This window comes from Chiroxiphia lanceolata, chromosome 6 (assembly GCF_009829145.1).
Source record: "Chiroxiphia lanceolata isolate bChiLan1 chromosome 6, bChiLan1.pri, whole genome shotgun sequence".
In the NCBI taxonomy this organism is placed as follows: Eukaryota; Metazoa; Chordata; class Aves; order Passeriformes; family Pipridae; genus Chiroxiphia; species Chiroxiphia lanceolata.
The window spans coordinates 28287659-28313302 of NC_045642.1; the positions used below are offsets into that span (position 1 = coordinate 28287659).

Genomic DNA, 25644 nt, shown 5'->3' on the forward strand with positions numbered 1-25644 from the left:
TAGACCCAGTTGTGAAGACTCATGCACTATAGAAAACCCCCCTCCCCACCCCACATTGCTATAAAGAAGAGCACAGCCCAATGTGTCTACAAACCCGGCACTGCACTGAGTCACATGCTGACAAACACTGGAGGTAGGGCTCTGACTGAGGGGTCCTTTGCCAAGCTGTGTTTCAGCAGAGAGAATCCAGAGAACTTCCCCCTTCCCCATGACAGCCCCACAGGATTGGCCACAAAGCAATGTGTCTGCTGCAGCAACAGGGCAAGGAAATGTAGGAGCAATGTGTCTGCAGAGGGTACAACTGGGCACTAAAGGAACAGAGATGCTTTTGCCCAGTAGTTCTAGCAGCCTTATAGCATAGCAGGCACTTGATTGAACTTTGCTGGCTAAAGGCATGCACACAACCTTGAGCAATCCCTCCATCCTGATGTAGCTCTCATTTCACCCCTGCCCATGAGCTGTTTGAAGGCTGAGAATGGCCCTGATTGCTCAGAGGGGCCCTACTTCTCCTAAACCTGGGAAAATAATTTGGGGCATACCAGGCTGCATCAGGGTTTCTTCTCAGGGCCAAACAGCTCCCCAGTAGTCCTACACACAAACACACTTCTGTCCAACTATCAGCAGAAGACCAGAATTTTTGCTGTAGTGGACAGAACTGAACCTTCTGGCTGCTTTTCTACACTCCCTCCAATTTTATGCTGCCCCAGCCAACAGGTAGAATTTCTTTTCAAAGAGATAATTTACTACATTTTACAGAGAGCAGAGCCTCTACACAGGAAGCTTGCATGTGCTCCTGGACTCTTTTCTGTGTTTCTAAACCAAGAAGCCAAAGCATCACTTACGATAGTTGGGCCTATTGAGACATCCTTCCCCTCGAGGACCTGAAGCTGAAGCGACATTGTCAAAACAGCAGCCGTACATGGAACTGCGGCACTCGCCCGAGGGATGCTGCTGGGACAAGGCTTGGCTTGCCTTAGAGACAGGAATTGAAAGCCAAAATTTATCATGCTTACATGAGGACAGTACCACATGCAAGGCACCGTGTCCAAGCTGTCAGCTGCAGAAGGCCAGCTGTTAGAGGCACCACTATTTGTTTGTTTGCCTCCTAGAGGCTTTCATGCTGGGAAGGGTGGGGAACTTGGCTGTCAGCCATGGAGCCAGGGCTTCACTTCTCTGCAAGACAAACCTAATCAGCCCAGCAGCCAGACAGTTTTTTCTTCTGGCTCCAACAAGAACCCCAAGCTATGAGAGGGATTATCTCTCTGCCTTCAATTAATCTGCAGAGTTGACAAACAAAGGCAATTAATAGTGGCCATGTTTTCCCCATTTTTTTATCCTAGAAATTGGATGGCAATTTCATGACTGACAGAAATTTGATTATTCAGGATTATTCGATCAGTTCTACATAGGATGGTCGTCTTCTTCTCAGACATCTCCCCACCACCCACTCTGTTCCCTGCTTATGGAGGATCACAGGTGGATGCTCCAGATCGAACAGGAGTGAGGTGGGCCAAAAGGCTTGATGCCATGCCTGGAGTATTGATTCTTCAGCATTACTAGCAGAGATGAAGCCCAACAGAAACCCACAAGTGAGTCACCAGGGTCAAATCTGAATTTTTGTATCTGATGAACTCCAAAATTGCAAAGAGCTTTTGTACTTACTGCTGGAGTGGCCGCAGTGGGATGATTTTGGCTCATTCGAATGTCACGGTAATATTGTGGGCATCCCATGTTGTTTGGACCCTGGGCAGCTGAAACTCCATCAGGGCAGCACCCATACCTAATGACAGAAGGGCTACAATAATACCTTACCTGCCCAGCTCAACAGGCACGGGCTATAAGTTTCAGGAAGCCCCCAGGAAAGGCAATGCCTCCCTGCTCAGGCCTATCTACTTCCAACTACCTGTTTTGGTGACAGGTGCTGAAAGGGCAGCCTCTCCCCAAAGGGCCTGAAGCCGGAGTGTGCCCATCTGGACAGCAGCCATGTGGGCTCTGGTGACAGTCCCGAGAGCCAGGCCCTGCAGTGGGGTCCTGAGAGAAGCCGAGCTGATGGGAACCTGATAAGCGTGACTGGGGTTCCCAGCGAACAGCAAACAAGTTCATGCCATGGTCCTTGGTGGATGGAACGCGGTGATTCCCAGAGGTACTGTGGATCATGGTGTTCCCAGGGAGCATCCTTTCATCACCAGAATCTGGGGAGAGAACTCATTAAAGTATGTAGGTGAGCATCAAAATCTGGTCAGTTTTCCTCATCTCTGCTCTTTCACCTGCCCAAGGCTATGTGACAGGCTTTTCTGCATCACCTGAATGTGTGTCTTCTGGCCAACCCTTCCAGATATGGTTGTCCTGAGGGTCTTTGCTCACTGCCCTGACCATTCTTTCTCCTGTCCCATGAAAAAGCACCTGTCATGTTACTGTGATCCCTTCACATCATCCTTTCTTCTTCCTACGATCTGCTTTGGGCACCATTTCTCTCAGCCACAACCTAAGTCATGCTGACAGAACCCAGGATCTGTATGCTGTATACAGAGTCTTCTGCACGGCTATATTCAAACACTGTTCACTGTTGGTGTAAAAGAATCTATATTTTATCCCTGGATCCATGAATTTCTAGAAGCCCATGAAAAGAATTAGAGAAATGAATAAAGGGAGGATCCTGTTCCCTACCACACCCTATTCCAAGTCCCCCATCATCAAAAACCCAAATTAAGAAAATTTTTCCAAACCTGGGGTGCGGCCGTTTGGGTTGTAACGTGTCAGCAAGGACTGGCGAGTGACATCATGTCCCATAGTGTCCTGCATACTGGGGACCTCTGCAAAGAGAGACATACACAAAATGAGTGCAGTTAGTCCAGCCCTATTCTCTAATAATTGCAAATACATCCAGTAGTCAGCAGGAGACAAAAGCAGATGAAAATGTTTCTCTTCTCCTGGAACAGCTGCTCAGCAGCAATTGGATTCAATTGGACTGTCAGGACAAGTGACCTACAATGGGCAGGCAGACAAAAGTCAGCATTTGAGCTCTAATGTGAAGACTAGACACAGACAGCAAGCAAAATCTTTTGAGGAGTTGTGACTTCTTTATAGTTGGTCCAATGAGGGATGAGAGTTTGCTATAGTTTTTAGCTACTGAGCCTGCCCAGGTTACCATCCTTCTAGACTGGGAGTCCTGGGGTCAGTCTGCAGCACACACTGGATGAGCCATCACAGAATACGGAATTCAAAATGAATACACACCAGTTTTGTTCCCAAGCCTGTTGCATACATTTCAAACAGCACAGGTACTGGGACTCCAAAGATGCTTTGTGCACATAACCATGGCAAACTCACAGGATGGAGACAGGCAGGCAAGAAGATGAGAACATAAGCTGATGCAGAACTGTGAATTTCTATTCCTAAAAAAAAGCATCTTGGGAAAAGCTGGTGTGCAGCAATACCACTCACGCTGTGGCAGGTAGCAGGGCTGCATGTTGCAGCTACCCAGGGTGGCTGGTTTCTCTGGCTGGATGGCTTTGCATATCTCAGGACTGTAGAATTTGGAGTCACCGTCAGCACAGATGACTTGGCGTGTCCGGATGCCTGAATCGCAGCTCTTGGAACACTTGGGCACAGAGACAAGGCAGTGAGCAGGCAGCAGAGGCTGAATGCAGAAACCCCACATACCAGAAGTGTGGAACAGCTGCATGAATAGCTGCAGGCTGAGCACAGGTTCCTCCACCAAGACAAAGCAAACAATATTTCAGCTGGATTCATCTGAACAATTAGAAAATCATACTTTAAACCATTTTACCATTTTACCTGAGCCATGCTCAGCCTGTAACATCCAGACAAGCTGCTGTTACCCACAGTGGTATGTCATGGAGCTTGAGCGAATTATTTCAGCCTGAAGGCACCTCAGTTCTCTGGGGATCCACCAGCTGTGAGGGGGTCAGTTTTGAACTATTCATTCAAGAGCAACAATATACAACTGGAAAGCAAACTGGTGGCTTTCTTGTAAGCAGTTAACTGGAGTTCGCCTCACTGGAAACTGTGGATGAGGAGGGAGCAATGAGCAGTGGCTTGGGGGAGGGGATAGTATGACGTATTTGTGTAACCCACCCAGCTCATGGCAAGCTCCACAAACATTGGGAGAGTATTTCTCTCTTATTCAGAGGCAGATAGGAGCCCTTCTAAAAAATAGAAAGTGAGGGGAAAATCAGATTAAGACATGCAACTTCTTTAGCTGTCACTAAAACTTGGCCCACATCTCATGAATAACCAGATGTAACACATTTTAACTCAGAACTAGTTGGTCTGGCTAGCACAGAAATGAAAAAGCGTGTTTGGAAGTCACCTGATGCATTGGATCTACCTGTATCTCCACCCCCTGGCACTTTTCCCAGGTTGAACACAGTCTGGCTTCCTCCACAAAGACAAGATTAATCCATCGGAAGCACAGTTTATCTGAATAATTACAAAAATATACTTTAAACGATATCACCAAATGCAATGGCAATCACCAAATGCTCCAGCCTTGAAGCCTGGAGCTCTAAGCCGTACTTGGCCAGAGAGCTTCTTCTGCTGATCACAGAGATGGAGCAAAGAACTGGGAATAAGCAGCAAGACTGGACTGTTTCAGTTTATTGGCTGCATTTTGCCACTGTCACTGAAACTATAATCTGCCCCTCAGAAGGATTTATTTTGGTAGCAGCTGCACACCAAGCAGGTGGCAGATTAACTGGAGCATTACTCGTGCCAGTTACAATGCGACTGTGAGCCAAGGGGCTGGTAATGAGGCAGTACATGCTCCCAGCCTCAGCCAATGTGCAGGCTGCAAGGATCAAAGCTTGTTGTGAGGAGCACAACAATATAATCAGGAATATCCGAACCATGAAAGTGCGGTGCTCACCAGACCCCAGTCTCCAACGTGCCAGCCAATTTCCTGGATGCAGTTCTCCCTAAGGCAGGGCTGGGTGGCCGATGGCTTTGGCTCCATTAGACAAGCAAAGTCCTGAGCCTGAGAGCCCTCCTGTGTCTTGCAGGTGATGGTCCGGGTCTGGACTCCTTCCCCACAGCTGGCTGAACACTGCAGAAAGGGGATCCAAAAATTACAAAGATGCGCCTTGTTTCCTCTTGCAATTCAAGGCCATTCTCCCTAATATTAGGGCAGAACACCATTTTGAGATTGCCTAAAAAACCAGCTATCATTAAAATCATCCTCTGGGGTGGGAGTTCCAGAGTAGTTGTTTATGCTGCAGAAGAGACAATAAGGCATGGGAGCATGGGATAGGGCCTGGGAGATCTGGAAGTCACTGGATGATTTTGGCCTATGAACAATAGGATATGAACAATACACGGTAGAAAATATCTGGAAACTCATATTATTTACACCTGATTAAAATCAGCCACGGTAAAGAAATCTAGAGAAGATAAAAGATTAGGTTCTTATACTGCTCATGTCTTTTCCCTAAAGACCTTGTGCTCCATTTTTACGATGTGAAGCTGGAACACAGCTTCTCTAATGGTAACTGATTTGTGACATTTTCAATGCCCTCTTAAATTCACAGTGGTATTTCCAGGAATCCAGCCTACTTCTCCATGAATTACCAAGTTCTCTAACAGAGAGTATTAACTTAGAGACAGTCTGAGTTACTTCAGATGAGTTTCCCAGCTATGTTTCAGCCATTCATTTACTAGATTGACCTTTTATCTCTGAGAGTACATGTAACATAGTCACTTTTGAGAACCCCAAAATGACTCACTTAGGAATCAGTTTGTAAGAACTTCTCCAAACAGTGCTCTTACTCCACAATCCTAAAGTCACACCTGGAATCTCACAAAAGGAAAAAATATATAAAAAAGGACTTCCCAGTCTAGGTTATCATGCCTCGAAGTTGCATTTTGTGCTGCTGCACTACTCAAAGTACCACCACAAGATTGTAAGTCAAATGTTACAAGCGTGCACGTCCTTCTTCTAGAAGAGGAAAATTCACTAGTGCTTTATGGACTAAGTAGATACTCCCTTTACTTTCTAAGCCCTTGGAACATAAAATGTCTTCTAAAAACCTGGCTGGCTTCACTGAGCACATACAATTTGAACTGTTTCCAATGCCATAGATATAAATGCACACAGGCATAAAAAAAGGCACCATGTGGCTGTGTTTGGAGAAGCCCTGTGCAGACACACAGAAAACAGCAGGTCACCAATGTTACAAGAGTACCTTGCTTACCGACTCTTGTGACTGAAGTACTGCTGTCCTGGGCTTGTAATGCTGAGGCAGCAATATGGAAATAAACAGCACAGGTAGGAGCCAGGAGCTCCTGTTTTACAGAGGAGGGAGTGTTACTGCACATCCTCAGCTGATGGACAGCAGCTCTCCTGCCCACTCTCTGCCTTTACCAGGCCTGGCTCAGAAACCCAGCCAGTGCTGGGTCTGGTGGGTTTGATAAAAACACAGCAGTGGGGAAAGGATTGGTAGACCAGAATAGAAACAATATGCAATGAGAAGTGCAGAGGCACAGGGGCATGCACAGTTTTGAGGAACACAGATGTGTGCATAGGAGGGCTGCAGGGACAAGTCCTATACCTCTGCATGCCACCTGTCCAGGGACACACATTTTTTATAGTCCCAGAAAAGAAGCCTTGCTCTTTATCCCCAAGCTTTGGCACATCCTCCTGCAGTAGGTGCCAAGAGGCTGTTACCCACACTCCCTCACCTCTGACCAGGGCCCCGTGCTCCAGGTGGCACACTGTCTCACATTGCAGGGCTGGCTGCTGCGAGGCTGCTGGGCGAAGGCCATGCACTCAGCATTATCCACCACCCCTTGCGAGCTCTGGCCGTCGAAGGCCACGCAGTAAACGGAGCGAGTCTGGGTGCCCCCACCACAGGTAGCTGAGCAGGATCCCCACTCTCCTGTTTTCCACCTGCAAGTCACAGAATCAAGAAAAAAAAAAAGTAAACCCAGCTAAACTGCCTCGAGGCACAGAGGAGGTCAGTGCCAAATTCCTGTAGAAATCAAACAGGGAAAATGTCCCTTTGCAGAACAGAGTCAGAAGTGAGTTCCCATTTGACCAAGTGCCACTCAGCTTAATTGGCAACGCAGAGCATGAATGCCACTCCATAGACATATCCCAAGCTACAAAACACTTGTTTCTCTGGAAGTGCAGAGCTCTCCCAAAAAGGGAAGATTTCTCTCCATGGCTTTTGGTCTCCTGATATCTGCAAAAATGTCATGCCTGGAATAAAACGTCAAAGAAAAATAAAGAAAAAACCCAAAGAAAACAATCCACATCAACTAAAAGAAAAGCAACCCACACCAGCCTAACTATACATTATCAGAAACAGTAAAACCAAGGCAAGCCCTCACTCTGCCTGCAAACCATGCCACACACTCTCAGAAGTGCTTGTTAACTTTTCTCTGAGAGCCAGTAGAAAGCTGGTTTATTCCTCCATCGCTCAAATTCTCTAACAGCACACATAGAAAAAATCCCAAAAAAATATAAATAGATTTTGTCATGTATTTGATTGCTGAAGCTGCTGTAGAAGTGATACACCCTTGCTAGTAGAAGGGGGAATGTCCACCAAACAATCTGTTTGGATGCTAAAATCTCTGCCTGTGGCTGCTTCAATATCTCAGAGCTGCCCAGGCAGCTGGGAGCACAGCTTAACATGGGGTGGCTTCAGGGACAATATGATGTTTCATCCCTGACTCCAGTGTGCTGTGCAGTCAAAAGGCACTGGTTGTGTAGGGGGAACATCATGGTGATCTGTGTGCCAGCTGCTATATCCCCTTGCAGTCAGATAAGCCCCAGCCAGGGAGTGGAGGCAGTTCACGTTTTCTTCCCTAGCATTCCAACTACTTCCCTAGTCTGGCCCTTGCCACACCTAAACTGAGTTTCAGCCAGCCAATTCACATTCACATCCTAACAGGAACTCCACAGTAAACTCGGCCACATTCACCTCCATAGACGCCCTTCTTTATTGCTAAAGATGCAAACATCAGCCCAAAACTGAATAGCCTTTCCTATAAAATAGGAAAGGGAACAAATACAGCCAATAGAAGCCACTTACAGTGGTGTGGTTGCAGGGTTTATAACAAATTAGTTGATTAAGATTTTTCAAAAGCTCCAATGGTAATAACACCCCACCCCAACTGTTTTCTGCCTCCTGTAAAGCAAATGTACAGTTTTAGAAACATTGTATTAATCAGATGCACTCACCTACAGCTTCCTTCAATTGCAAGTCAAGACATCTCTGACACTTGTTTCGTTTTCTTTGTAAGACAAGGTCAACAACCATAAGGCTGGGACTCTTATCAGAGGGCAAAAATTGCAAGTCCTAAGCTATTAGCAGCTTGCTGGGAGACAACTGTTTTGTTTTTGATGCTTTTAACTTCTCATATCTCAGCGTACATTATTGTATCTGTCATATCCTGGTACTCATCACAGTTTATAGGCTCTTTTCTGCCTGTTACAGGGCCCACGCCAAAGAAAGAAGAGCTTTTAAGAAACTGCAGCTTTTGCTATGGCATGCTAGCATCCTGGCCAATGTTTCAATTGCTCAATCCATCATGCTCTCTTTTCATTTATGTTCTTTTATTTATCTTGATAAATAAATTTTAAAAGTCTTCCAGAACCTCTTTACTCTGATTCCAGAGAAAAAACAAGTTATCAGAATAAGCAGCCAGATATGAAGAACTTGTCCCCTTTTCAGTCCCGTAAGAATAAAGTTACCAGAGGCATGTGCAACCACCTAAGCAAAGCTGCCAGCCAGCACCCTCCACCATCATTTTCACTGGCAAGAATCAAAAGCGAAACAACATCCACTGCTACCACCAGTGCCAAAGAGGAAAGCCCCCACGGATTCATTGGGCAATTAAGTGGAGAGTAGAAGAGAGCAGCTGCCTTCCTGTGCTTTCTGTAACTTCCTTCTCCTCGTTACCTCTTCATCTGAGAGCTCCGTGCTCCACTCTGACTCCAGGCTTGCGGCAGATAGACGTAAGAAGTCCTTTATACACAGAACAAAGGATTTAAAGAACTTAAAGCAAGTAACTACAGGTTAACATATTAATGTATTCAGAAATGCTCCAACGTGCCCTCTCACACACAACAAGCGCTCTCAGAGGCCTCCACTGCACCCACCAGATACACAGAGAGATCCACAGCTAAGGCTCTGGTTACAGCTCTGGATGCCCATGTAAGAGCCAAGTGAAGCCAACTGTAAGGCTATGCCAACAAGGGACAAGGTGGAAACGGCTGAGTGAAGGGGTTTGAAAATGCTAGAGAATGAAAAAACTCCAGGATTCATCCCTTTCCAAGAGCAAGGACACTGGGAATGCAGAAATTACTTAAAATGACACCAGCTCTGACCTTCTACTGTGTCTTTGCAGGCTCCAGCTCAAGAAAACAAAAACCAGAGAATTTGTTTCATGTCTCCTACGTGGGCTAGAAGACTTTCCATACTTTGGAAAACAGATTTAATTTAGCCTATAAAATGAACACAGAATATATTAAGACCTCTTCTTGTGCACACAGAAATGCTCATCACAGTGCTATCACCCCCATCCTTTGTCTTGGGCTTTCTCTAAGAAGCGAAACACTTCTTTGGGGAGAACCACGCTGGAGGGTAAAAGTGAGTGCGTCATTCCTTTTCTCAGTTCCAAAGCACCTCAGGAAGAAGTCAGAGTTCAGAAGAAGGAAAGAAATCGTACCGTTTTGTCTGGGGACAAGCCTGATGACCACATGTCCGGTTATTGTCTGGTTGTGGTTTATTCCTGCACATATAGTCCGGATAAATTTCATTGTCTATGGTACAAAACACCAGCCGGGATTGGAAACCTACAGTACAAGCAAGAGAGTATCTGATCAACACAAGCTACCCAGGACTAGGTTTACTTGCAGCTCTTCATGCTTCCTACAGGATATGAGTGCCCAGGCAAATACAGTCTCAGCACCTACAGCCAAAATATGGCAAAAACTACCAAAGTGGCCATCAGCACAGAAGCCCAGAATAGGCTGATAAGAACTCTATATACTAATCAACTGGAGAGGGGTTTTTTTGTTTGATTGGTGATTTTTTGTTTGTTTTTTTCTTTTAAACTTGAAATCCATAATGTTCATGGAAGAATCTGTAAACAGAACATGACATGACACTCCAGTGTCTGACAGTCCTCCTAGAGAGAGCGAATCTTCCAGGTTGTGGTCAAGAAGAATGATGTGATTTAGTAATGTAGGTCAGATCAGTTTGGACAGGACATCTAAAGTGGTTGAAAAGATCACGAAGAGCCAAAGCAAAACAAAACAAAGGCTATCTATGAAGATTCTTAACAGGTTGTAGTAATATGTCTAAGGACTAGGGCATGGAAAATAATACAAGACAAGGCATGGGGCACAGTCCTGTTGTGACTCCATGCATGACCCTCCCTTGACAAAACCTTAGCTGCCCCCTGCAGATACCTATGCTGCCTTCCAGCAGAAGACTGCTGGGAAGCAGCTGCAGAGGGCAGCACATTGTCTGCAGGATGTGGATATAAACTCCACACCAGCTGCCAGCGACCAGGTCCTCTCTTCTTACCTCCTCCACATTCAGAGCTGCATTCACTCCAGGAACTGTAGCTCCAGCTGTAACTCGTGGCCTGTCCTTGCAGGGGCAGGTAATACTCGTACTGTACCCCCGTGTTTGGCTCCTGGCTGATGAGCTGTGAAAGCATGGGAGGAAGTCAGGGAAATAACACTTTTCCTCTCCACAGAATTTCTCCACCATGTCTGAGGGTTTGAGCTGACTTGCACTCCTCCCATTCAAGAAGCACTGTATTTTCTTCTTGCCTTCTATCATACTCTGGAGAGCACTATTTTTTAGAGAAGGGTGTCTTCATCCCTCTTGGTTTCAGAAGATCCAGCTGCTCTTGTCACAGTGAGTACCTTTCCTGCCCTACAGCACAGTTTAACAAGCAGCGTCCTGGAGCCTGTCCCTGCCCCAACACTGCTTGGTCCTGACTCTCACCCCCCTTAAAGTCAGAGTCTAGGGGAATAGGCAGGAAACCAACACTGAGCCTTGCCTTGCTCATTTGTGGGCAATAGAACGAGAGCAGCAATTTGCGCTGTTTCTGAAAGAAGACCACCTTGGTCTAGCTTGAGGGCCTACAGCCTTGTAAGATTCCCAGGAGCCTCATCACTTCATCAGTTTTTCCCACGTGGTATCCACCAGTGCACTTCCACTGCACAAATCGAACACCGCTATGCAAAGAGAGCAGAACATCAGCAGGGAGCAGGCACAGCTGCTTACCTCAATGACGAGAGGTTCTGTGGTGGGACCACGGGCATGGAGGAGCTCTGGGGCCAGATCACCCTCCAAGCCCCGGTCGTAGTGCAGAACTGTGCTGGCCACCTGCAGCGCCCGGCTGAAGTCGATTGTCCAGTGCCCGTTCAGGTAATACTCCCCTCGCACGTTCTTAACAGCTGGGCAAACCCACACCCCAGAGAGAGAGGATCATAAGAATTCCATCGGGATGCTCATGCTTTCACTCAACACTGTGTCACAAGCAAATGAAGGTGACCATCGTCCTCCAACAATGCTGTCCTCCCATATGGCTCTCTTGCCAGAAGCTGCTCCACATTCAGACAGTGGTTCTTGCCAGCTTTGCTGCAGACCAAGCACTTTTTTGCTGAACAGACAAATGCCTCCAGCATGTTCCCGCCCTGCCTCTGCATTCCCCACTGTGCTAGGGCACAGTCTTTGTCCTGCTTGCCATTAAGATGTGGGATTCACATCCCACTGCCTCTACACCACTAACTAGTTCATCGGATATTCTCTTCAAAAAACAGAGATGGGTGCTGCATCCAGTTTTCTACAAAGAAAAACATCACCAGACTGATTTGTCCAAAGCACTGGGTGATGGAAGAGTCAGAATGCAGATGAGTATTTGCTTTCTCCACTGGAATTTCCTTAGCCCTGTCCAGAAAGCTAGGTGAGGACATTTCTCTCTCCTTTTTGCCCTCACATGACCAGAACTTGAGGTTGTGCAAATGCCCAAAAGAAATCTATGGAGAAAAGAATCCCACTCCAAACTTTTGGATGGCAGGAGTAGTTAGGGTTTACATTCACCAAACAACAGAACTCATAGCCAAATTTTGTTATATCAACTAGACTCCTTGTAAGTTTCCGGGCAGGAAGTCTCAGTGTGGGTATTTTTATTCCCCACTTAACAGCAAGATCTCCACAGGACAGAAAAGGAGATAAATGTGAAGCTCTGAGTTGTGCTTCAGTAACAGCTCAAGATTACTCAGTATTCAGATCCTGATGTCCAGAGAGTTTTCCCCTCTGCCATATCATGCCCTCGAGACAAACATTCCAAAGTCCATACCTCAAAACCAGATTTTAATATAATGGCTGGAATCCAAACAGACTGACACAGATTCTGACGTAAGTCTTACCTAGAAAGTTCCTGCTGGGCATAACCTCCTTAACTTGGATGCTTGTGGCTCCCATAGGGATGATAAAGATTTGATTGTAACCTGAAAAAAAGGGAATTATTCAATATCTGTCTGTGGATGCCACACAGCCACTCTTCTGTGCCAAAGATGCTCACAGTTTCGTTGGTGCCTGAAAAGCATGAGCTTTTTTCAGGCGGCTTGAAACATTTCCACTGTCATTTTGACTGCATTCTGGGTAGTTTCACCCTATATTATCCACAGGTCATGTGTGTAAAAAATTCCTCAGAAAAGTAAGCACACATTTTTTTAGATTTTAGATTTTAAAATCTTTGGAATGTCAGCAAGCATCATATTGGAGTTCAACACAGAGAGATGTGACCACAAATGTACTTGTTATCTTGAAATCTTTCAAAATTGGCCAAATGCAGCAGACGCAGTCCCATTTCTAGCCTTACACTAATCCTGGTGGGGCTCTCAAGATACTGGACAGTCTTACAAAGGCAGTACATAGCTGTGTTCTTATGGTACATTTATAGCACCTGCTTGAGAGGGAGCAGGGAAGGACACCAGCATCATGGCAAGAGCTTCCGTATGTACAGAGATTAAGGACGTGATACCCAGGATAAGGCCATCAGTACATTTTCTGATGCTAAGGCCACACACCATACAGACATTTCAAGTGAACATCCAAGCATGCCTACAACCATCACATGAACAGGTGCCCCCACCAGCCCTTGTAGCAGTTGACTTTCAGTTTAAATCTCTCCTTCTCACCTGCCCAAACCACCTAGGATCATCTGTACCTTTGGGGAGGCTGGTCACATCAAAAGTGCCCTTCACACCATAGCAGGTGCTGCCATCTCCTCCACACTGCAGGCACTTGTCCTCCTTCTTGTCAGATTCCAGCATATTATCACAGCCAACAGCCTGTCAGAGCACAGGAGTACTAATATGAATAAACCATAATGACAGAGAAAATTAAAAAAATGGCCAAATGTTGGACAGATCTAATAAGAAAGCCTGAATGTATGAAGTCTGTGAAGTCAAGATAGGGCAGAGAAAGAATTGACAGAGAAAGGACAGGGCTGATATCTACTATTTCACATCCAGAGACAGATAAATGCTGTCCACATGCTCCTCAGTACCTTGAAAGCTGAATGATTCACCTTTTCTCATGCTATTATGAAAGGTCAAGTAGAACAAAGGGAAGCAACAGAAAGACTGACAGACCCAATGATGAATGAAAGAAGCAGCAAGATGACTAACCTGACAAACTCCCTCTACACAGATGTCCCGTTTGCCAGGTTCACAGGTAGTCCCATCAACCACAGTTTCCTTGTGCCTGTAGTAGAAGTTCTCTCCCTTGGGAATACAGTTTAACTCACACTTATTGGGTGCTGGCAGGAGAGAAAAGACAAACATTATATTATAGCTTGACAACACATCAGAAGCCTAGTTTTAGATCACAGGAGCAGAAACAGAGGGGTGGACTGATATTAAGTGGCAGATATTGAACAAATTTCTGGGTCACAAACCGCTGGAGGCTGCAAAAATACCCTGGTAAAGTCCCACTGTATGCAACTGTTTCCTCAGGGGACATTGGTTCAGGCAGATATTTGGTTACTCTTAGTAAGACTGTTCTTATGCTCCCTTGGAGTACAAGGCTTTCCAGAATGAGAACAAGTGCTGATACAGAACTGTTAACTTAACAACCAACACCCCCCCCTTTAAATCCATCTTAAAATCTCTCATAATTTGTTAACAAACTGTGAATGATACTATATCAAAGCTCAAAGCAAAGACCCCCTGGTTCTCACACCTGCCTTCTGAGTTAGTTCCTCAAGAAAGCAATTGAAGAGATGTCATATTTTCTGAAGCACTCATTAATTATATGCATTTGTTTCTTCTGTACCCTACTAATATTGTTTTGCCAATATTGGAAAATACAGCAGAGCTTCTGCTCCTCTAATACTTCAGAACATACTGCAAGCAGTTCCATATTTCTTTAGCAATGCTTCTGAAAGAATGGCTGTTACAAGAGACAAGTATACATTGCTGCAATGCTGCCTCCTGGCCCATCCATCCAGTGCCTTTGTGACAGCAATGCCTTGCTGCTGGCAAAAAGATTTTTTCCATGCCACCCCCTGCCCCACACTCCAACTGAGAGTTTCCTGTGAGGACGCTACAGTAAAAAACATTACAGTCACTTCAAAACATACTGTTCATAAGTAGGGATGAAATGCAACCCTACATGTTCATCATTACCTCCATAATAAGGAAGCCACTTGTACTTCTTTCCTTGGAATTCTGTCCCATCAAACTCAGCACACTGCTCTGCCCGAAAATCCCGGGAGCCTTCTGGGCAGCTCTGTTTGGAGGAGAAAATGTATTAGGTCTTTATAAAAAGGAGGAAAATTGAGTGTGCAATAAAAATTTGGGTTTTATTGTTATTCCTCCCATATCAAATCAGGGGCATAATTTCAATATACTTTTGAAGGGGTTTTATTAATGAACTGCATTCACCAGTGATGCCAGAGAAACAGAAGTTAATAATGACATTATTTCTCAACAAGAATTACATTTTTCTGGGGAAAAGCAGCAACAGGCAAGAAAAAACAAAATCAGAGAACTATACCTGAACATTACATGACCGATAGCTTCGTGTAGGGCCAACACAACTGGAAGGACCTTCTGTCCTAAAAGTCAGAAAAACTACATGAAGTTCTCTGAAGAATACACATGTAAAAAGTCATCTCATGGCAGACATTACAAATCACCTTCACATCAAGCATATCACCCTCACAGAGTCTCCTGAAACAGCAAAATAACTAAAACGCACTTCTGCACCACTAAAGCAAGCTGGGATCTTCTAGTTCTGTTTTCTGCTATGGTTCGTGTTCTGGCATGAATGAGACACAGGCCATGAACAACAGCAGTACAGCTCTTTGGGATCATGTTTCAACTAAATAATGGAAGCAGAGCTTTTAGTCCATTCTCCACCAGCAAATAGTTGAGGTGTTCATACAAGACAGAGAAACATGTTATGAGCAGCAGGAGGGTAGTGGCCAATTCAGAAGAGGTATGTACATCATCTATCTTGCTTTTTACAGGCAGACTAGGCCCATTAGCAGGAAGAGCTAAACATGCCCATGGAAAGTGTGCAACATCCATATTCTGGCCAAATGACTCTGGCTGAGAAATATGGAGAGTAACAGTTGTGGAGGAAATTGATCTGAAAGTCAACCAGTGTCTAATACCTCAATATTCCTGAAATGGAGAGACAGGCCTCCAGGGATTCTGGCAGGTGTATACCATAATGGGCTGCTTTCAAAAGAGATCCTTCCTTATTCTGTGTGGGAAGAAGCAGCTCTTCACAAATCTAGATTCTTCTATTACAAACCCCCCCTCTCATTTCTCTAAACACAGAGAGGCTGGGTTTTAAGATATTACTGAGAGTCTGGCTTTTTTTACTCCTTTTCTTTGTTTTAATCCACAACAGGATCTCTAAGGTGCATCATTCCCAAGAGGTGCAGTACCAGACACCATCCTCATCAGAATGCAGCTAAGCCAGCTGCAAGTGAGGTGGCACAGTGCTAACACTTCTTAAGCCAACTCTGCTCTTCCTTTCCTCTGGGGCAACTTACCTTCCCGGGATTTACGGGCCTGAGAAAATCCTGGCACAGTCACCAGCTCTCAGGAGAGGAACCAACTTGCTCTGGACTGTTCTCCATCCCCCCAGGGCTTGCCATACTAGACCTCAATGAAGAGCTGCTGCCATGCCAATCACCTGATTGCATAGCCTTGGATCAACAGAGAAACTGCTGTGCTCTATCAGAGGAGCCAAAGCAGGGATGTGTTGAAGAGGGCACTATTCAAAAAAAGTAGTTATAAGACTGAAAGTGAGGTTCATCTCAAAGGGGTCTCATTCTCCTGGGATCGAATACTAGGTTGTTTTTGTTCTGGATGTATATTGGAACATAACTGCAGGAGCTCAGTAACAGAAAAGCACATTTAAAGAATCAAAAAAAGGAGGTTAGCCCTCACCTTTGGGAATAGCAGTGCCGCTGCCGAAAGCTGACTCCACCGCCACAGCTCCGACTGCACTTGCTCCATTCACCCCAGCTCCCCCAGACATCAACCTGCCGTTTCATACGGTGGCCCTGTAAATAAAAAACCCACAGACATATCAGACAGACCTGGTGACACAGGAAAAAAACCAAATGGAAATGAGGCAGAGAACCTATGTTCCTGCTGTGCTGTATTCCTAGTATGAGAAGTGGCACAGAATAATAAATCAGAAACATCAGGCCTCTAATATCTAGGAGTATTAGCTTCCTGAAGACATATAGCACATCCAGCTTTTTAATCTCCCTTAACCGCTACTCTTTGTCTATTCATAGAATCTCAGCAGTTTTGAATAACCATCTAAAAGAGGATAACATCTTCCTCTCAGCAAGGCAGCAAAGGCAAATCATTACTTCAGGGACTATGAGCACTGTCACTGCACACCAGATCAATAGAGCCACTTAATCCCAAATCCTTGGCTCCAAGCCCAATACTTAGGAGAAATAAAAGCAGAAAGGAAAGCCCTGGAACACTTTTTACTGCAACAAAATTCCATACATGGACCCTTTTTCCCCTTACCCAACTGTGTCCAATGATGATGCCAAGGCCACCATTAGCTACAGCCTTAATTAATTTTGTATGTAGAAAGTCTGAATGGATACTGACATTAAAGAAATAACCACAACAATATAGACAAGAAGTTACAAGTGCAATGCAACCAACCAAAACACATTGTCTTAGAAATATATTAAATATCATATTTTCAGGAAAAAAAGGCCTACTGCAGCTCATGGGCTCTACATACAGCAGGACATGGGTGGTTAGTGGGAAGAATGGCAATATCCTGAAGAAAAAAAAAGAATATTTGCAAGATGCAGCAGGCAGAGAAACAAAAGGTAAAAAGTTATTGTGCGGTAATATAATTCACTTCCATACACACTGTATTCCACCAAATTTGCATAACCCCCTGGTCTAGGTCTCTGTTGACTTGAACACAGCACCCCACACTCCCATACTCTACATTTCCCTGCTCGTGCTCTGTGTCCATTCCTTCCCGTTGTCCCCCTGGTACCCTCATGTAAGCTATTTTCTGATGATCACCCCAGCTAGCAAGTGCCAGCATAAGGGTTTTCTGCAGGAGCGAAGGAATATCCTGGAAGTGGAGATTTCAGCACGGCAGGAATATGAACCCTGATCAGCAAGCAATTTCCACCCACGTTCCAAGGTCACTTTCCATGGTCTACAGAAAAGGATGGTACTGAGGAGAAAGCTTCTCAATTTAAGAGCATAATTTTCACTTCTGTTAACTGATAACTGCTTTTACACAAGACATCCAAGTCTCTGCTAGAAATAGGAGCTAGTCTAATAAATCATCCAGTGAATCCAACTCAGGTAAGACGCATAGGTTAATCCTTCCTTGTCATTTAGACAGGTTTAATGATTTTCTACACATACTCGCTGCCTGACTGTATTTCCAAATTACAGTCTTGTTTCTTTCCTTCACCCTCTTTTAAAGAATAATTCCCTGCTACTGGCAGAGTAATAGGCAGAGATATTAGCCAAACATATCTATGTATTTACCATTAAATTACTTACAACTATCTAGCTGCAGAGTCACCCCAAATTATTATCTACATTGCTCTAATGTGAAACACTTTCTTCCTAGCCCATGCTATTTAATTTTCTTCACACAAGTTCTGTGCAATTCTTTCTAATACTTCTGGTTCAGACTAACTGTGTTTGCCTTCACCACTCGCTCAATGGCACTACCCAGGTTACAGCCACTTCTACATACCTTCTCTTGGCCAAGTCAACATCTCCCTGACCTCGTGCCAAACCCCTTTTCCATTCTTTCATTCCAGATATTGAGTTCAGTATTTGTCTTTTGCATTCTCATTTGCCTTTCTGGGAGTAATCCCAACAATAGAGTTTCAACTTTCAGCAAGGCATTTTATTTTCCCAAGTTTTTCTTTCAGACATCTAATTTCTCCCTCTGTAAGCCCTCCTCTTTTATTCTCAAAAGAATAAAATATGCTACCTCTACACTTTTTTTCTCTACAATCTTATTCTTCTGTATCAACTGACTGATTTAGGAACAGTATTATCTCACCTTGGAAACAAGGGACCTTTCAGTCAGCATAAGGGAGAAGGAAACATGTAGATAAAAATCCAAAGGAAGAGCATTTGAAAGTCAGATTACTGGAAGGCAATTAGGATAGAAAGCCCTTCCTTGATACATACGCGTGCACACGCGCACCCCCCTCCCCCGATAAATATTCCGATATCCCTCCTACAGAACTACCATTCTTTATTCCTTTTGTAGAGAGGAAAATCTGCAGCCTTGTTGTAAGGCTTAATCACCTGCAGAGTGCAGGAACAGTAATTTTTCTCAGTATCACTCCATTTACATACACCCCAAAAGGAGCATCAGCCCAAAGAATCCTCCCAAAGCTGTAGAGTGTTAGAGAAACATTTTAATAGGGGCCCAACTCCCATATTTGGAAGTCTGTGCACAGTCCTCATTACTTCAGTAACTGCACACATGTATACAGGCAACTACAAAGCTACATATTTATAATAAATAATAAATATATTACATAATCCGATAACAGTATGTTTTTAGATGCTGTCAGATAGTTTCTGTTCCAAAAGCCTCTTTTTGCTCTCTTCAGACTCTGGAATGCTTTTATCTGTTGTCAGCCAGGACAACTAAATTCCATTCCCTCCCGGATTCCAGAACTAATAACCTATGATCTTCATCACTGTTACAAATTCATTTGGTTCCATTCTTCCCTTGCTTCAGCCTAACATGTGTACAAGGATGTACCTTCTTTATCTGCATTATGAATATATTTTAATGTTTCAAGAAAAGTGAGAAAATGCATATAATCATCTTACCTGATTTCTAAAAACTCCAAAAAGAACTGTCAGTTAATGCCCAACTGCTCTGTCTAGTTTTACTGCCAGTTAAGACACCAGAAATGCATACCTTCTGGGAATATTGATGTTGCCTATGACCCTGGCACCACATGCTCTCAGTGCTCATTTGCACACAGGCTGCTGTAGTATAAAAGTTTAGAATGCCAGGGATTCCACTTTTATGAACACTGCATTGGTTTTATCAGTTCCTATGGATGAACTGCTGATGTAGTTGCAGCATCTGCTGTTACCAGGCCAACTACAACTGATATAACCAGCAAGTAAAAGAGCTACGCCTCTAGAGTTCCAGACTCCATCTGCAAAGAATTACAGTATGCATCAGATACAAACAAAACAATTCTGGAAAAGAGTCCTAGATAGCATATTACATACTACATAATGTTTATTTTTATATATGAAACATGGAAGGGAAGTTATGAGCAGGACATGACTCAGAAAGACATAAAATGCCGTCAGTATGTAAGAACACTTTAGAAGGGGCCCTTGAAAGACTTTTCAGTCAGTCTGATGAGATGAATAGGAAAATATGCATGGGAAGAGGACTGTGCTTCTCAGACAAACACATTGCAGGCATGCAGTGATCCACAAAGTTCATATACTCAAATGGGGACTAGTGATTCAGTGTGAATAATCTCCTAGTGCCTTACTGCAACTCACATACTACCAAGCTATCAAAGCAAACATCAATTTACTTTAGAGTCACAAGTGAGCAGTGAAGTTTTGCAGTCACATGTCCAAACAACCTACATTCCAGTTCTTACCCCTAGTATTTCCCTTACTCCTTGGACATCTTTAAGAGCCTAGAGATAACCAACCTGAACTACTTTGTGAATTTTTTTGTGCTTCCTTTTCAAACTGACAAGCAGCAACAAAACATCATGTTGCACCACTCCAACAGTCATTGCTCAAAGCACATGGTTACTGATAACCACGCTATGCCCCAGAGATTTTGGACAAGGCTAGTGTTTGCTTTTAGCCCAGGTTGCATAGCTTTGGTCATTGAGCTGCAACTGAAGCATCATTTTGGACACTGGAAAGTTGTTACTGTGACTTCTGGGGCTGCTTCACAGTTACTAGATTCCATTCAGATCAGATATAAATCTGTGCTGACAGTGAGAACATGGTGGGGAATCTTTGATGTTGGAGGTTGATGACAAGGCCCTGTACAACTGTTACCCACTGAAAACTGATATTGCTCATAATGAAAAAATGATGTTATAATGTGGTGTTACTGTTACGTTATGCAGTGTTTCTGTGGCTTAAAACTACATTCAAAATCAGACTCTCTCTCTCTTTAACCTTTCTTAGTATTTCTTAGTATGAAATAATACTGCATCCTTTTATTTGAAAAATATCTACTTTCTGGGGTTTATAGTTTTTGAAATGAGATTAATGTTTATTTTGACACACCCTGAACTGTAGCCTTATTTATGAAACATGAAAGAAGGATACGAACCAAAGACTTTACAAAAGAAAATTATCACCACAATAATTTCTGTAATGGTTTAATTGCCAAAGTCTTGGCAATTAAGAAGTCTCCAGTGAAAAAATACAGCTTTGTTAAGTTTGAATAGTAACTGCTTAGAGAAAAGTTAATTGCTTAGACAAAAGTTAATAAGGGAAGGGGAGAGAGAAAGTGTCCAGGTGCCCCAAGGGCTGGCTGCTCCCTGTGGGCTGGGGTCCAGTAGCAGGAGGCTGTCCTGGAGCAGCAGGGCAAGCCAGGACACAGACCCAGCCCTGGGAATTGGGCACCTGCAGCCAAAGACGGGCTGGACATAGGACTGCAGGTGAGCCTAGCTTATCAGGGTCCACAGCTGGGCCAGGAAGGGTTGTGCAGATGTAGCATCAGGATGATGCAGGATGCATCATCAGTACAGCATCACTGGGGCAGGAACTAACAGTCCCTGGAACCTACAGTGGGGTCCTGGGCAGTGGGTAGGGTGGGTGGAGTCCGGTCAGTGCCCTCAGGACCCTAACAAAAACAACCTACAGTCCTTAGACCATGTGCTCTTCAGGAGGTGAATCGTTTGCTTCTCCTTTCTATATCCAGAAGACCTACCTGGTACTACAGTGATGACCATCGATAATATTTTCATATAGTTAAGCTCTGTATGACGTGGCATTCCACACTCAAACATAATTGAAAGGGAGCTGAAAACATTCAGTATGTCTTACACGTTTATAATTTAGATACATGCTACTGTTCCAATAGATGCTTTTTCAAGATGCATTTTCAAGAAAATCCATCTACAAGAAGCTAGGATATTAGCCAAAAATGCAACCAAAAATAAGCTAATTAATCCAAACCACATCAGCAAGGCATTTTTTATAATTCTGTCTTAACCACTGATCTTGGCTCAAACACAGCAGGCTTGCAAAGAGCTTTGAAGGTGAATAATGCCAAGTACCATTTTTATGAATAATGAATAAATAATGAAAGAATTGTATTAGAGAAAAACTAGAAAAACAGGAATGAAAGTGAATAAGATGGTGACAGCAGGAAGCGAAATACAAAATGGTACAGAAGAAGAGAGTATCTCATTAAAACATGCTGCTTTACAAAAAGGAGGAAAAAATCCAGGCTTCGTTAGCTTTAATGGCTTGTGGTTTACACTCGTGTATGTCTCCTTTCATTCCTCTCTACCACACTAGCCACAGCTTGTTAGCATATCCTGTCAAATTGACTAAAATCCAGCAGTTCCCCAGCACCTCCATTTTCTCAAAACACTTGAGATTGTCCCTACGTGATTGTACCCACTCCCTCATGATTCTCAGGTCTCTTCCATGTTCCCTTTGTTCACCTCTCCAACGACCCTCACTCTGCTACCTCTCTCTGGTCTGTCCTACCATACGCTTGGCTCCTTCCACATCCACTGATTTCCTGTCAGTTGGGCAGGATATGGTGTATGCCTTGCCCACTGCACAACTAGGTACATGTTGCCCCATGGGACTATGCTGGCTTGCTGGTTAGTGGGCAGAGCAGATGCTAGTTACTTTTCAGAAATGGAAAGACTCCCAGAAACTCTGGGTGGCCTAGAGATGACTAGAGTATTTAAAGAACTCTCTAAAATGATAATGCCATTGCAGAGAAGTCAAACTAATTCTTGGAATCCTTGTGGAAGAAATGGAGGACAGTCAGAAAACTCTACAAAGAGGATGATTGTGAGGAAACTTTATGACCCCAAACTTATTTGGAAAAGTGGACAATACACACAGTATGAAGTCACCACAAGTTGTTTATCCAAGAGGCCTAACAGGAACTCAAGGATAAACTGTTGCATACTAGCAGACAACTGTCTCAGCTAAAACCACTTCAGCATCTGATTATTGGAAAGTGCAAAATCTGACACCAGTTTGCAAAAGGATCCTGGGGAACTCTACACTCACATAGTATAAGACTGATGTCAACCAATAAATTAATAGAAATTATAACAAAGAACAGAATGAGCAGGCACCTGCATAAATACAGGATGTTTCAGGGAAAAAAGCCAATAAGGTTTTTTTAAAGGCTAATCTTTCTAAGATTATTGCAGTTTTTTGAGAGATTCACAAACACATCAACAGGGTAACCTGTCAGATACACTCATATTTCAAAAAAAATCCTTCACTTAAAGCTCTGAAGGAAGTTAAGCAGCCAGAGGACAGTCCTTCAGTGGACGATGAGCAGGTCACCCACAGACAAAGGCAGGAATGAAATCTCCATCTACTGCAAGAATTGACATTAGCAGCAGAATTCCATAAAGAACCTGAACTGCTCAACACACTTATTACTTAGTTTTTTATTAGTTATATGTTTATTATCAATTATGCCAAAACCACAGAAGTAGTGAAGGTAGCTGATAAGGGTAATTCAGGGTAATAAAGGACAACAGAGAACCAGAGACATACTGCAAAGAATTATGGAAAGACATTATAGTATAAGTGACTTGTCACTAAAATGACAGTGGAGATTTCATGTAGGCAACTTAAGTGATGCACATGACAAAACATAAATCCTATCCTAACAAATAAAATTATTACGTATGAATTGATCTTTAGCCCTCAAGAGCAGGACCTTGGTGTTATGATAGAAATACCATGTTACTAGAACTCTACATGGCTTCTAAGAGACATTGACTAAATTCAGGGAAGAGAAATAGAGACATCTCTAGTTCAAAGGGTCCATACACTGGAAGTGTATTGGGAGAAATTGTACTTGCCAATCTTTTAATAGTTTTTTCTAGATGTGTGTTTGTGACATAGATGGAGACAGGATATAGAAAAATGAACTGGTCCTACCCAGTACAATTATTCTTGTGCATGTTTTCTACCTTTCACTCCATAAGAATACTAGTAAAATCTCCTTCTCTTTCTCACTCCTCACAGTAATTTTTACTATTTCTGTATTACCTTAACTTCGAGGTCCTTGTGCACTTTCTGCCCTTTCTGTCAAATCTGGCTAAGGCATTTAGAAGTTTATTCAATACATTAACACTGTTTAAACAAAAACAATGCTAATTTCTTTAGAATAAATTAAAACCAGCATTTTAACCTAGAACTGCAGATCCATAGAAAACAATGGTGTTCAGATGAAATGTATCTGAACATGCTGTCAGCCAAGCTTCAGGCCAGCCTTCACTTTAAGCACACCTGCAGTACAATCTAGGAGCAAATGTAAGTATTGGACATGATATAATGATCAGCTAATGCCTATTATCATAAAAGATGAAACAAAACTCTTCCTCAGATAAGCAGCTTTCCCTTGAATTTGTCCCATGGTATGGGCAGATACAATATTTCCCACCTGGAAAGAAGGACTTCCAGATTCAAAAATTTGCACCACCAAGCATACAATATACACATTCCCAGCTGTAGTTTCTAGTGCTACTTCAACACAAACAATAAAGGAGCTACAAGTAATGGGTGACCTCCCTTTCCAGATCCTTCCAAGCCTGGTGAAAAGGAACACACACCACAGGTACTGTGTGGCAAGCCTCTCTCTATATTCTAGCATGAAAGAAGAATTGAAAAGTACACTGGGTCCCACCAAGGATGGAGTACTGGGCAGGAAATTTCCTGCAGTGAGTGGCTTTGACAAGCAGGAGTCCCTCTCTTTCTGCTTAACACTGCCTGCCATGTCTGGCAGGCAAACCACCACACTCACTGCAAGCAGAGAGAAGATGTCATTTCTGCCCTTATTCTGCTTGCTGCTTTCCCTAGCCTAACAATAAAGTAAAAACAAGTTCAGCTACTCCCCTCCAAAACCAGATTAAAACCACTAGGCATCAATCTATACCCTTTAATCACATGCAGACCTGTAGAACCACTTCCCTACTCTTGTGTAAGCCTGCAGTTCACACATTTATACCTGTACTCCTATTGGCACTATGAGTCTCTCTGCATGCAAGTTCATTCTCTCCTGCACCTGGGTCAAAGAAAAGGTGTCCAAGAAGCAATCACTGTGTGCATTGGTAGACAGAAGGGATCTAAGAGGCAAGCAATTAATTCTGGAATAAAACCCACACATGCTGATTTTAGTTCTACCACTATCATCCTGTTCTTCCTGAGGTATACACGATTCACTGTATAGCTAGAGGTGATCCTTTCTACCAATGTGCTGCTATACTGGCAGCTCATTTGACACCAAAATCAAAACAATTGCTGCTGTCTTAGCTGCAAGGCTGCTCTGGATCTAATACCCAATAAAGAGGTAGAGCCTCAGCTTCTTAGATATGTACTACTATAAATTAAATGAACTGTTTCTCCTTCAGTGTGGAGAAATGCACCACGTCATTGACAACCTCTTATACTTCTGCCACTGGGAATTACAAAAGAACAGCACAGGGAAGGCAGTTTTTCAATGCTAAGCAATATGGATTAAAGTTATTTTTAAAAAAACCTGCCACCTCAGGTAAAGTCCTAAAGGAGTGGAGAGGGATCTAGAAGAGCCATCAGTTCTCCAGCTTATGTCCCCACCATGCAGTATTCCTTACCTCAGTTTTCAAACTCACCCTCTGCTTCCCTTCCTTTCTCTAACCATTTGCATTTATAGCGCCAGAGCAACCACTCTTCTGCAGCAGTTAGATGAGTGCTCTGCTTTTTCAGAGTTGTTCTAGTTGCAGGTGTTCAGGCATCTCCTCTACTCTTTGGGTGCTTAGCCTGGTCTAGCACAGAATTGAGTTGCCATTGCTACAATCAGTCCTGCCAGCTCCACCCTGCCAACCATCTCTTGCTATGGTTCAGCCTGC

General features: G+C 43.7%; 1 protein-coding gene across 5 annotated transcripts in view; it reads right to left on the bottom strand.

Moving 5' to 3' along the window:
- The window catches only part of PAPLN (papilin, proteoglycan like sulfated glycoprotein), a 51279-nt gene that overhangs the window by 11846 nt on the left and 13789 nt on the right, over nucleotides 1-25644 (bottom strand). For 2 of the 5 annotated variants that reach the window (XR_004357766.1, XM_032691892.1), the window contains exons 3-19: nucleotides 16457-16572; nucleotides 15048-15108; nucleotides 14678-14780; nucleotides 13679-13809; nucleotides 13216-13339; nucleotides 12413-12493; nucleotides 11265-11437; nucleotides 10554-10677; nucleotides 9691-9817; nucleotides 8922-8987; nucleotides 6697-6904; nucleotides 4889-5065; nucleotides 3445-3601; nucleotides 2727-2813; nucleotides 1904-2192; nucleotides 1663-1783; nucleotides 843-972 (exon numbers count right to left, since the gene is read on the bottom strand). Coding sequence is in view for 4 of the 5 variants with exons in the window: in XM_032691892.1 (XP_032547783.1) it covers nucleotides 843-972; nucleotides 1663-1783; nucleotides 1904-2192; nucleotides 2727-2813; nucleotides 3445-3601; nucleotides 4889-5065; nucleotides 6697-6904; nucleotides 8922-8987; nucleotides 9691-9817; nucleotides 10554-10677; nucleotides 11265-11437; nucleotides 12413-12493; nucleotides 13216-13339; nucleotides 13679-13809; nucleotides 14678-14780; nucleotides 15048-15108; nucleotides 16457-16572 (2275 nt within the window). In the remaining variant the exon portion in view is untranslated. The remainder of the gene's footprint in view (nucleotides 1-842; nucleotides 973-1662; nucleotides 1784-1903; nucleotides 2193-2726; nucleotides 2814-3444; nucleotides 3602-4888; nucleotides 5066-6696; nucleotides 6905-8921; nucleotides 8988-9690; nucleotides 9818-10553; nucleotides 10678-11264; nucleotides 11438-12412; nucleotides 12494-13215; nucleotides 13340-13678; nucleotides 13810-14677; nucleotides 14781-15047; nucleotides 15109-16456; nucleotides 16573-25644) is intronic. The other 3 variants (XM_032691893.1, XM_032691894.1, XM_032691896.1) reach the window with 3 other exon arrangements.